Source organism: Schistocerca nitens, chromosome 1, assembly GCF_023898315.1.
Source record: "Schistocerca nitens isolate TAMUIC-IGC-003100 chromosome 1, iqSchNite1.1, whole genome shotgun sequence".
Lineage (NCBI taxonomy): Eukaryota > Metazoa > Arthropoda > Insecta > Orthoptera > Acrididae > Schistocerca > Schistocerca nitens.
Window position 1 is genome coordinate 704,713,264 of NC_064614.1, and position 13,228 is coordinate 704,726,491.

A 13,228-nucleotide genomic window follows, 5' to 3' on the forward strand; every position below is an offset into this window, starting at 1 on the left:
TCTCATAACCTTATACATCTGTGTATCTCTGATTATTCCTCTTCAAGAGGTTCCAACTTCAGGGTGGCTACTCGAACTTGTGGGGGGGTGGGGGGGGGGGGTGGGGGGGAACTCCCTGAGAATTCCAGGTGTGAGGAGGAAGATGGTATCAAGAAGCTCCTGATAAATTAATGGTGAGTGGGGAATGACTTTTCTTTCCTCTCGGCTGAGCTATATACTAGCTATAAGCAGCAGTTTAACTACAGTTTTTAAACATCAATAATTTATAGAGAATAATATTCACACAATTAACACACTTCAAGATATTAAGTATTTTAAAATTTGTGGAAAAAAAAGAGGAGGATTTCAATGCTAGGTCAAAAATGCAGAATTCCCTGAGATTTGATGAAATTCCTGAAATCCCCTGAGAGTTTGCTGATTTTTCCAGGTACAATGTAATTTCCTGATCGACTGGTTCTTCCTTTTTCACCACTTATCTACAATCCCCTCCCCCCTCCCATCCCCTCCTCACCACACCACATGCACCCTCCCTCATCACTGCAGCTCATAATAATTCAGAGACTGAATATTTGCTCTGAATATATTATTCCTTCCTCTATATTCAAGCTGACATAACTGCAATTCGTGCATGTGTTAAGTATGGTCACTTTTCCTCTATACTTGTAATAACTGCTGGTTGGTATTTTGCCCTTTTCATTTACACTTCATCTATAATTTCAATAAGAATATACACGACTTACCTATTTCGGCACTGCTTTGGAGACCGATATGTACAAGAAACATTGTTTACAATATCTGATACCATATCCCAATTTGGTGTATGTGCTGGTGAAAGTACCATCAAGTTCAACGGTAATTGCAAGAAGCTCTGAACAGCCTGAAATAACAGATTAATGTAGTTATGTACATTAGGGACATGTTTTGCAGCTGTAATTTACACAGTACTAATAATTTCACTAAAGTTACAATTTAAGAAATGGATAAGATGGAAGTAGAATAAACCTGTAAAAGAGCCCATTCCTCATGAATATGCCATTCTGGCACATGCTCTGGTTCAGCTATTTGCTTCACAGTAGCTGCTGGCTTGAGGCTGGAAATGGATAACATGGGGCGTACCGTGCCACCACGATACTTCTGTAATTTCATGTCTCTTCGCATTTTCAGAAGAGCAGGAGAAGGTCGATCAAACAGAGAACGTGGTGCGTACACGGAATCTTCTCTGTGCCGCATTTTATGCGGCCGCCGAGCTGTAAAATAAAAGTTTACACAGGCATGATGACTTGTGTGAGTTTCCCACTAGGGAGAATTTAATAGTGAAGAATGGAATTACCACTCTGCTCCAAGAGCTCCACAGCAATGAAACTTTATCACTGGTTAAACCACACGACAGTTTGGTATCTGTAACCTAAGATTTGCCTTTCATGGGCAGCAATACTCACTCAGCTGTAACAGCACAATTCATTTCCTACTTCACAGTCTACATCTGCCCAGTACTCCTCTCCTAATTTTCCAATTTACACAAAGATTATTGTGTTATGCTTTGCTGTATTAGCTTACTGGGAGAATGGTTATGGAGGTGAATGGATTAGCTCTTGGCTTGAGGTTAGTTTCAGACGTCTCTGTGTGAGCGAAGTGAATTCTTCTTCGCCGAGAGCACTGTCACTGGATATTCCTACCTTGCCCTATTGCAGCAATGGCTGATGCCTCAAATGCAGGACTCTCCGTTCATCTTTCAGCAGGATGGGGCTCCACCCCATTTTCATCGTGAAGTTCGTAGGTACCTGAACATGGAGCTGCCGCATCGATGGATCGGTCATGCTACGGAAGGAGGCAGCTGTTTCGTGAAATGGCCTCCCCAATCACCAAACCTCACTCCGTGCGACTTTTTTCTGTGGGGACACATTAAAGATCTGGTGTGTGTACCGCCTCTACCACGTGACATGGCAGAGCTCCAGGAGAGAATACGGGACGAGACTGCCATAGTCAACGAAGCCATGCTGGGACAGGTATGGCAAGAATTCGATTACTGTATTGACATCTGCCGGGTCACTCATGGTTCACATATCGAATGTTTGTAAAAATAACTTTCAGAGTTTCTCTTCAAAATGCAATATGTATGACATCTGTACAACGTATAGTTCTTGTGCAATAAATAATTGAAAGTGTTTCTGGACTTTATGTACACTCTGTATTTGAAATCCTCTACTTTCAAATGTGAGTCCAGAGTCCTAAACATTGCACCATCATACTCAATTGTGTCTGCAATATATTAGATTTGCTTTTCTTAATTTCAGTTCATCTTATTCACTAGGAACTGGATTGTAACTTGGAGGCACTAACAGCCTTTGTGTACGACCAGAATTTCTTTGGGTTTTGTGGAATATCATTTGGCAATAGTCCTCTATGGTACTCACTGAAGGCACCAAGCATTGCTTTCTTGGCAATCAAGCATGTTTCATTCAGCATCTCTCTATGTACAGCCCAATGCTTTATTTTACATCTATTATACAGTAATCTCTGTTTCTACAGAAGTTTCTTTATGGTAGCTGTATATGTTGGAGGTTCCCTCCCATTATGAATTGTTCTGCTGGATACATAGGTATCCAGTGCATGGTCAACTATTCTTTTAACCTTGAGTCATAGTTCCTCTACATGCTCCTGCCTTGTGCTGAAGGTTTCAAGTTACTAATTGAGATATTACACTACTGAACATATTTATTTTTCTGCTCGTTTCAGGTGTCCTTTGTACTTTGGTAATCATTGTTTTCACAAGTATGCCATGATCACTGTTACCAGTTTCAATGTGGGCACCCGCAAAGAGGTTAGGTCAGTTTGTTGCTACTAGAGTCAAAGTATTTTCGTAAAGAGTGGGGTTCGTAATTATATGTTCTAGGTAGTTTCCAGAGAAGGCATTTAGTAATGTTTCACAGTATGTCTTATAACGAACACCACTAACAAAACTGTAATTTCCACTATGGTTGTTAGATGGTTAAAGTCTCCGCCGATGATTACAGTACGATTGGGGAACTTACAGGCAAGTGAACTGAGGTATTCTCTAAAGTTTTCAGATGCATCAGGAAATGAGTCTCGCAGGTGACAGAAGGATCCAATTGTCATTTTACAGCCATCACTGATATTGAGTCTTGCCCAAAAAATTTCACATGCAGTTTCAATTTTTATATTGGGGGGATTTGAGATTCTTGTCTACTGTGACAAATACACCACCTTCAATTCCCATTTGCCTAGCCTTTTGATATACATTTAAATTTTCCTCAAAAACCTCACTGCTATCAAATTCAGGTTTCAACCAGCTTCCTTTACATAGTGTTATGTGAGCTTCACTGTTTTTCAAGTGCTCTTCAAACTCTGCCACTTTGTTGTGAATGCTTCGGCTGTTAACCATTAGGATTTTAATACTCCCACATATGAAAGGCATTTCTTTCTTTATTACACTGACAATTCTGGGTTTGCTACAGCTATCGATACATGGATTGGATGGAGAGTCGCTGAATCTATAAAACCCCTGTGTGCACCCCACACACAGTCAGCTACCTGAGTAGCAGCCTCTTACATGTAGCGCACAATTGATCCTTTTAGGGTGACCCTACAGTTCTCAACCCTATGGAGCAAGTCCAGGAACTCGCAGTCTAGCTTCTCACAGAACCTTAGAAGACTCTGGTTCCATCCTTCCACTCAACTCAGAAACAAAGAGCCACAATTAGTTCTGGAGACAATGCTGCAAATTGTGAGCTTCATTGAAACTCCATGCACAAGGCTGGTCTTCTCAATTTTCTCTGCCAGTTGCTGGCAGGCATCATTTGTTCCAATATGTATCATTTGTTCCAATATGTGCCACAGTCTACAGCTGGTTGCACACTGTTCCCTCAATGAATGCTGGAACAAACTCTTCCAACATGTTGAAAGAGGCCCCCAGGCATACACACTGAGTGCACCTGGTGTCCTTTCCCGTCCCTTGCTACCATTTCCCCGCCATTCGCCATTCATCTGACCTGGCAACAATTTAAAGACCCCTACCCTTTTGACACTGGACGAAACAATGTGCTTATATTGATCCCAGTGGTACTGGAAAGAGTACAACAACATTTGATGAAACAAACACTAATGACTGGCACAAAAGTAAGCAGGAAATATTATTTTTACTGTTGCAGATGTTTTGTAGAACAGCTGTTCACCATAACATTCATCCTTCTATTTCCATAAATGTTACTTTCAGGACACAAATGAGATGGGATCATACTGAACCCAAGAGTACTCAGTGCAAAACACCATGTAAAAATTTTAATGTGTTGTAAATATAAAAATGAATGAAACATCATGGGATACAACTGTCTCGGAGGGAGAAAGTGATATATTTTGAAAATAACAGTTTTGTAAACAAGCGAGATATATACGTACATTCCCATAGTCGTTTTGGGGTAATATTGACCCTTGTGGTACTAGGAGGGTTAACTGGTCTTTATGCAGGAATGGACAGAAACATAGTGATATCGAACACTAATGGTTGAAACACTTCAAGTGGAAATTCCATCTAGAGGTGATTCCTATCCCCCCCCCCTTTTTTTTTACAGGACAAGGAGCTGAACATTATCTGTGACAACAAGAATTGCAAGACGAGACTAATTTTCTAACCACCATTATCTGTGACAAGAATTGCAAGATAAGTATAATTTTCTAACTATCTACTATCTACTGTCTACAATCTGTGTTCTCAAATTGAATTTCATACATTTCTACATCTGTTACATCAACAGAAACGCCATAAAAATAATTCCGTGTTCAGTTAACCCCTTAACATAAAACCCCGAGTTAAATTATTTTTATTATTTCATAGACACTTAAAATCGTGAGTATACTTCCGTAACTTAAGAACAGACCTTTGGAAAACTAAAACTCTCGTATATCCACTTCAGCACTGACAGTTAACTATTTGGCCACTAGAGAGCAAATGGCCCTACATTTGTTGCCTGGCAGTTACGTTTTGGTTGAGGTAATTGCCACTAGACTCCACCTTTACTGTGTGCAGCGTTGGACACTTGACAACAAAACACACTCTATCAGACTCTCTCCTCTATTGCTGTTTAGGCAGTGCTTTCAAAAAAGGATGGCTACAGTGGTCCTGAGTTTAACATTCAATTTATTGGTTCAGAAAGTGAAGAAGAATGTGATGGTACTTCATTAGAAACTGAAAGTGATGAAAGTTCATCAGTTGAGTGAAAAGTGCTCGCAGAGCATTCCAAACAGCTCCTCTAAGACTTATGGTCAAAGGAAACCATTGTTAAATACATGGTTAGACTTCATAGCTACACAGAAACTAAGAAATGACTTCATGTTTTGGGATATTTTAGTCCAAGTCTAGTAACTCATTACTTTGAGCTTTCTATCTATATATAATGTCATTCATTACACAATTTTTTATTAATAAAGAAAATTATTATTTTTTTGGATCATAATTTGAAAACAAGAAACAATATGAATGGGCTGTGGGAAGCGGGTTGTTTAGAACTATCACTACACCAGCACAAATCTTCAAAATAAAATTTAAAAAAAATTCTAGTAGTTATGATATAATACTGACAAAGTTTATTAAAGAGCACGTTTCTGAGTTTAGTAACATATTAATTTATATGCTCTTCCAAGCAGAACAACAAACAAACATTGGACAAAAGAAAGGGGTCAAAGCAGTACGAGCCAGTCGCTCTGTATTAGACATAAAAATGATGCTCAGTTATCGCTCATGAATCAGAGAGAGATAAAATGGTGCTCGGAAAAAAGCAAAAACATATTTACATAACAAATAAAACTGAAGAAACAAAACCACTCATATATAGTTAACTGATGGGTGACGTACAGACTCGTGCAGAGGTATTGACACTACAGGCATTTGAGCTTTGTTTTAAGTGTAAGTGCGTCCCTCTTCCACATGCACACTTGTGGCACACAGATTGTTTATGAGTTGCTGTTCAAGTTGACAGGAGTAGGATAAGAGGTAGGGTATGTGGCAAATGGAAAGCGATACGATGTATGGGGCCAGAAGTAGGTGGGGTAAGGCCAATGGGTATAAACAGGAAGTAGCAAAATGTGGATTGAAAAGGTGACATTCAAAACACAAAGAAGTTTCTTGGGAAAGGGATTGGGGAGGATTGGTGTGGGGGGAGGAAAAAAAAATATGGAGGTTAAGGAAACGAGAGTGAGATATGGATGACTAGACATTTAGGTCAAGGGCATTGCAATAATGCAAGGTATATTGGCAGTTCCCACCTACACTGTTCAGACGAGAGAGGATCCAAATCAACCAGATTGGTTGTATTTGTGGTTGTGTGTGTGACAGTTGTACTTTCACTAAAAAAAAAAGAGTGGTAGCCTGAAAACTAGTCAAGTCACTGTAACAGGTGTCAATCAAGTAGAGGTGAGTAACTGCCTTTCTTCATTTTTATTTTCCTCTTTCCATTCTGGAATTTCCATTACTGAAATATATTTACGTAAAATCCAGATGAAATTTGTCAAATCAAAAATATAAAGATGTGTTCAAATCCAGGAGCAGAGAGTACTGGAGAGCAGTAGCAGTAGAGCCCTTTACAATTTGCAAAGGAATTAGAAAGATGAGACAAGCATGTATTAAAAAAGGGCGTATTATGTGGTTGCAAATTATCATTCCTGGTATTTCATTTATATGCTCACGAAATGATAGAACAAGTGTAAGATGTTCACGGATATGTCATATTCAGGAACTCCTACTATGAAAGCATTTCAGGGACTTGGAATGAGTCATAGTAAATTATAAGAGAACATTAGTTAATAAAATTGTAAATGAAATCTTTGCATGCAAGAGGGGTAGTACTACTTGTGTTACTTATTAGAATTTTACGTAGTTAATTTCTATTCCTGGGACCTGCAGGTTATTGCCATTTGCTTGCAACTGCATACATGTAAAAGTTACCATAGAAAGTGAACAGTGAACAGTGAACAGTGTGTGTGTGTGTGTGTGTGTGTGTGTGTGTGTGTGTGTGTGTGTGTGTGTGTGTGTGTGTACGTACTCTAATTTGAAACAGTTTTCATCCTAGTGAAGTTTTCAATCTCGTTTGTGTGCCTATCGACAATTCATTTGTCACCCTTATTTATAATACCATAAGATCAAACCATTTAGTTGTTTGTCACAACTATCATAAAATCGTCCCTGTCTCTGATATGGTTGACTTTGATCATTCAATCATTATGCTTGTAAAGGAGGTAAACATTGAAAAATCCCTTCAATGCCTTTAACAAATCAATTATAGTGGTCCAGAACAAAAGCAGGCTAGATACTAAGACACTACTCAACAAAGGATTGCACATTTAACTTCCACCCTCCCTCCTTCTCTACCTTGGGCCCTTTTCTGTTACAGAAGGAAGTGTGTAATTTGATAAAGTAATTTGCTAGCTAGGAAAGTGGGAGGGAGGGGTGGCAGGTGCATGAGCTACATATGTGATGCACAGGGTCAGAGATGGTGGAAAGTGGTGCATGCTGAAGGTGACATGGAGATGTGAACTGGAACAGGGGATGAAGGAACGGGAAATTTCTGGGGTGGAGGATGTAGTGACAGTGTGTTCAAAGATTAAGCCCAGGACACTAACGGGAGTGAAGACGTGTTGCAAGAATAACTCCATGTGCATAGTTCAGAGAAGCTAGTGGAGGAGGGGAGGGTCCAGATGGCTTGGGTTCTGAAGCAGTCATTGAAATTGAGCATGTTATGCTCAGCTGCATGTTGTTCCACTGAGTGGTCAACTTTGTTCTTGGTAACAGTTTTGCATTGGCCATTCATCAAGGTGGACAGCTAGTTGGAAGTCATAATGACACAAAAAGCTATGCAGTGTTTGCAGCAGATTAGGTATATGACACGGCTGCTTTCACAGGGAGCTGAGCCTCTGATGGGTTAGGATAAGCCTGTGACAGGACTGGAGCAGGAAGTGTTGGGTGAGTGAATTGTCTGGTACCTGGGTCTTCCAGAGGGATATGATCTTTGTGGCAAGGGGTTGGGGGTGGGAATGGCTTAGGGATAGTACGATGTTGTGTAGTTGGGTGGAAAACAGAATACCACTTTAGGAGGGGTGGACAGTATCTTGGGTACGATGTTCCTCATTTCAAAGCCCTTACGACGGATAGCTGATTTGTGGGGTTGGTGGTGGGAGGATTAGTACAGTGGGAGGATTGATGGAGTGTGAGGATATGGCACAGGAAATCTGGTTGCAGTTAGGTTTGGAAGGTAGTGCTAGTCTGTGAAAGCCTTCATGAGACCTTCAGCATACTGGGCAAGGGAGTCTCATCATTGGAGATATGTTGTAAATGAGTGGCCTATGTGGGAAAGATGTTTTGGTGTGGAAGGCATGGCATCTATTGAAATGCAGGTACTGTTAATGGTCAGTGAGTTTAATGTGTGCAGAGGTGTGGATGGAGACACCACAGAGGTGGATGTTAATGTCCAGAAGGTGATATGGTGGTTTGAGGATGACCATGTGAAGTGGATGGGAGAAGTGTTAAAGTTGTCAAGGTTTTCTCTACATGGTCGAGAAATATGTTAGCATAGGAAAGTGCCAAACGGATGCCCATGACTGTGCTGCGGATTTCTCTGTATAACTTCCCTTCAAAGGAAAAGTAGTTGTGTGTCAGGATATAGTTGGTAAGTAGTATAAGAAATGAGGTAGTAGGTTTCGAATATGAAGGACGTTGGAAGAGGTAGTGTTCGATTGCAGTAAGGCCATGGGCATGAGGAATATTGGTGTGTAGGGAGGTTGTCTCAACAGTGATGAGAAGGGATTCAGGAGGAATGGTGGAGAATAGGTAAAGGAAGTGGTTAGTGTTTAGTATATTTGATGTGGGAGGCCTGGTTTTGGACAACGGTAATAAGAGCAGAAATTCTTTCATTGCAAACACAATAACCAGCTACAATGAGGCGTCCAGGATTGTTGGGTTTGTGGACTTTGTGCAGAAAGTTGGTGTGTAGGATGGTGCTGTGGTCAGGAGGGAAACAGATTCCAGGAAGTGGTTCTGGGAGGGTCCTATAGAAATAGGGTTTGAAGGTTATTGTGGACTTCTGGGATGGACTCACTATGGCAGAGCTTGTAGGTGGAGGAATTAGACACTTGGTAGAGGTCTTCTGCCAGGTAATCACTGTGACTTACCATGACAGTGGTAGAGCCTTTGTCTACAGGAGGTTTATTAGATCAGAATCTGTTTTAAGTTTGTGTATGGCTGTTTTCTTCTGCTGAAAGGTTAGTGTTCTTAGGTGGGGATCTGGGAAAGAATGGTGAGACCAAGTCGGAGGTAAGGGATTCCTGGAAAATAAGCAAGGGGTGGCAGCGGTGGTAAGGTAGGAGAGGGTGAGGGTCACATTTGGATAGTAGTATGATTGGGAGAGGCAATGTTCAGTATTGGGATAGGTTGACTTGGTAGGAGGGACTGAGGGCAAAGAAGAGTTTCCGATGAAGGAACGGGGAGGAGAGTAGGCCTTTTACAAGTCCAACATGGTTAATCTCTGGTGTTATGCTGCAAGTGAGGCCTTTGGATAGGACTGAAACTTCTGTAGGACTGAGGTTTTTGGTGGAAAGATTAACAACAGTGTTTTAGGTTTGTTTGGGTTCTGAATTTTGAGGTGTGGGAAAGGAATTTTGGAGCGTGTGGTAAATTAAAAAGATCAGCTTGGCAGGGTCTGGATGCTATGAGGGTTTGACAAGTGGAACTTTCCTATAAAGTGTTGAGACTTAAGCAATCACAGACATGGAGACGCAATGACATGCAAAATATATTGAAGTGTTATAATAAACACATATTTAATTTGACTCTGTGCATTACATTTTTTAATCTGTAACTAATATTTAATATTCGTGTATTTATTTTTGTTTTGTATCATGCACACAAACAACACAACATTCTGGAGACAGTATTTTAAAAGTAATAGGCATATATGCTGAGCCAGCCACAATTGCAATTTAAATGACTGTTGCAATTGCAAGAAAATCTGGTTTTCCAGTATTGTAGACCTCTACATTCATTGTACTCAAATTACACAAAAAATTTTGTATTCTTTTCAATTGTTAAGAACTAGAAAAACTGAAAGGAGAATATTGTCACATATTTTGAGTTAAAATTTGTTCAGTGTGCATTAGCAACTCATCAGAGAACACATGAAGTTTATTTATATGTGATCTATGGGCATATAATTGATGTCAATAACTCCAGTTAAAACAGTGAACATACACAGAAAGAAAATATTCACTGGTCAATACTTACAGCCTTATTTACTGAGAAGAAAAACTATTTCTGGGGAGTTAATGCCATTATTTGCATTTTGAAGTTTTTATAATTAAAGAAGTATTGAAACAAAATAAAAAGAAAACTATTTCATGCTGGAAGCTATTATGACTCTTAAGAGTAACTCTGAGCTGATGTGATGATGGATTTAACATGTAAAAGAGAATATCCATGGTTTTATTCAAGTATCACAAGAGACTAAATATTGTAATACTGTATAATTCAGTCTTCATTTTTTTTTTTCACAAAACAGAAAGAACCTGCAGTTTACCAAAGGAAAACAACAATTATGAGGCTGATTAATAATAAAGAAATTACATTGAATATTGTGTTTTATGATGAAGAGGAACAAACAACCAATCACTATTCAGAGTGTGATCATGTAATTAAAGATATCCTCAGACAATTGAAAATTAATCAAAGTTTTGGGCGTAAGAACTGAAGTATTACTGTATCTCATTGCTACCTATCAGAACCCCTCGGAGAGCATTAAAGATAAACACCAGTCCTCATTGTCCAATTGTAAAGTGACCTGTTTCCAAATTACATACAAAAGTAACCACTATTTCAGTATACATATAATTCGAAAAGGATGCTTTGCTGAAACCATATGCGTAAAAGCCACCGTGTGCATTTTGAATGTGCCCCAAAAAATTTAACATTGTTCTTATGTGAGAAACACAATATAAATGTAAAATTAATACTGTAACTAATCGAAAGAAATAAAGCACATGGTCAGGAGGTACCAGTAAACCTATCAGTATAAAATTACTACAGCAAATTAAATAGAACATATAAATAAAGCATGTTAATTGAATCTCTGATATATGTTAGCACTAAAATTCAGGCACTAGTTGATTTGTAATAAACAAATTTAGAAATGTAATTGTTACCTGTAAATAATTGGTCAGAAAATGTTATATTAACTCGTAACTAAGTTGAAAATAGGTTCACCTTGTTCAGCACTGAGACTGTAAATTTTAGCACTGTGTAGCTCATATTCGGTTTAACTTTTAATTGTGATTTTACATAAAATTGTAATTTTCATTGTAGGTAATTGTTAACAAAAGTATAAATAGAGGTCACGCAGGCGCCTTGGGGCACTCGTTTTTTGGCTAGGGTTGCAAGCAAATGTATTGTAGGCTCACTCGTTTGTTGATTGTTGTGAACTCTGTGTCATTTGATGTCAACTTTGGGTACATGTGATGTAACCGGTACAGTTCACCAGGCTCGGACACCAGAGTCCTGGAAATATATTGGTATTAAAACTGCACTGTATTTTGGAATTTATTTGGGAGTCTTCCGCAATCCTTTTCATAGGCTGCACAGCCACGAGACATGAATCCAGGAATTTTACAAAACCCCGAGAACTAAACAACTCTAAATGTTGGTAGAATTGACGTGAAAACAACAGCGCATCGACTGGGCATTTCACTCAAAACATTTGCTGGAGGTGGGAAAATATAAACATCTCAGAACACAAGTGTCACTGATAGCCAGTGATTTCAGTTTCCATAGTAAAATTTCATGAGCAAAATATTTTCAAATGGTGGAGTAAATGAAAACTGGGATCAAATTAAATCTGGTATACACAAAGCAGCAGAAAAGATAGTTGGAAAAATTAAACCCAAAAACAAGAGGAAATGGATTACAGCATATGTTACTGAGCTTTAATTGAGAGTGTCTATCTGTAACTCAGCATCTCCATTACATGGTGAGTAGCAACTTTTCTTCTCATAAAATAATATATCTGCTCTTTTCACCACGCAAATGACACAAAATAAGGAACACTGTATGCAAATACAATATACTATTGAAAAACTGGACGTGGCTCCTGGGGGAGGGGGGGACAAGTACACATTCATAATAAACAGAGCTGACTTCTATTTAATAGCTGTAATTACAAACAAAAAGGTTACAAACATACCATCTCTGTCTGATCCAGGAGAAATGTCCAGTCTATATCGCTTGAAGTCCTTCTTTACATAAACTGCAGGTAGCTGAGATTCAGACATTATTGTTTGTTCATAGAGAAAACCAATAGAGTGATCTATATAAACATCATTTTCATCTTGTGGTGGAGTTGGTGGACACCACATCTGAAAATGTATCACAGCCTTTAGACATACAACATGGAAAACATCAGTCCATTACAACTTAATTTACTGGAAAACAAGTCTGTCGTATAACATGACAATAGACCAAATACTGAATATAAATTCAAAAATTTCGAAATCATAAATTTTGTATATATCGGGATCTAGAAGCATGCACTTTTGAACTAATACAGCATAATTCTTGATGTTGTTACACTGTACAGGTCACTACTGGGTAGCTGGGGAGAGTTTTGAAGCCTTACTGTAGTATCTGAAAGACAAAAGGAAGATATTATTGATTGGTGGTTTTTCTATAAAGCTCTTTTAAAGGAATCGGACAGGAACAATGATCTAGAGATGTTATAGGCCATTTAAAATATAGTATCAGTCATAAATTCCCTTATGCGAGTTGCTGAAGATGCTAGTAACCTGGTCAACTACGTATTCATATAGCAAGCATAAAGTAAACAAGCAGATGGCTATCTTGTGGTAAATGGGTTGTCAGATGACATTGCTCAGTTAGTCACAATATATAAATACACCATGTATGCAGATCAGAACTACTCAAAGAAAACAATGAGATAGATTAATGACAAAACAATGGAAGACTTTAGAGTAAGCTAAAAAATGCTGACTTCATAAAATTTACATTTAGCCTAATCCCAACTCTAAATTCGACATGTTTCTTAATAACTTTGTATCCACTTATGAATTTTTTTTCCAAAAAATAACTAAATAACTAGGGAGTCTCCAAGGAGATGTTTTATGATTACAAGTAGCAGAGTATTTCAAAATGAAAGTATTAACATTACCTCATCAGTCAACA

At 38.7% G+C, this 13,228-nt stretch overlaps 1 protein-coding gene across 3 annotated transcripts in view; it reads right to left on the reverse strand.

Annotated features, from left to right (window-relative positions):
- LOC126259706 (helicase domino) overlaps positions 1-13,228 on the reverse strand; it is a 444,931-nt gene that overhangs the window by 159,552 nt on the left and 272,151 nt on the right. For all 3 annotated transcript variants that reach the window (XM_049956690.1, XM_049956698.1, XM_049956682.1), the window contains exons 32-34: positions 12,234-12,405; positions 1,003-1,247; positions 741-877 (exon numbers count right to left, since the gene is read on the reverse strand). In XM_049956690.1, coding sequence (XP_049812647.1) covers positions 741-877; positions 1,003-1,247; positions 12,234-12,405 — 554 coding nt within the window. The remainder of the gene's footprint in view (positions 1-740; positions 878-1,002; positions 1,248-12,233; positions 12,406-13,228) is intronic.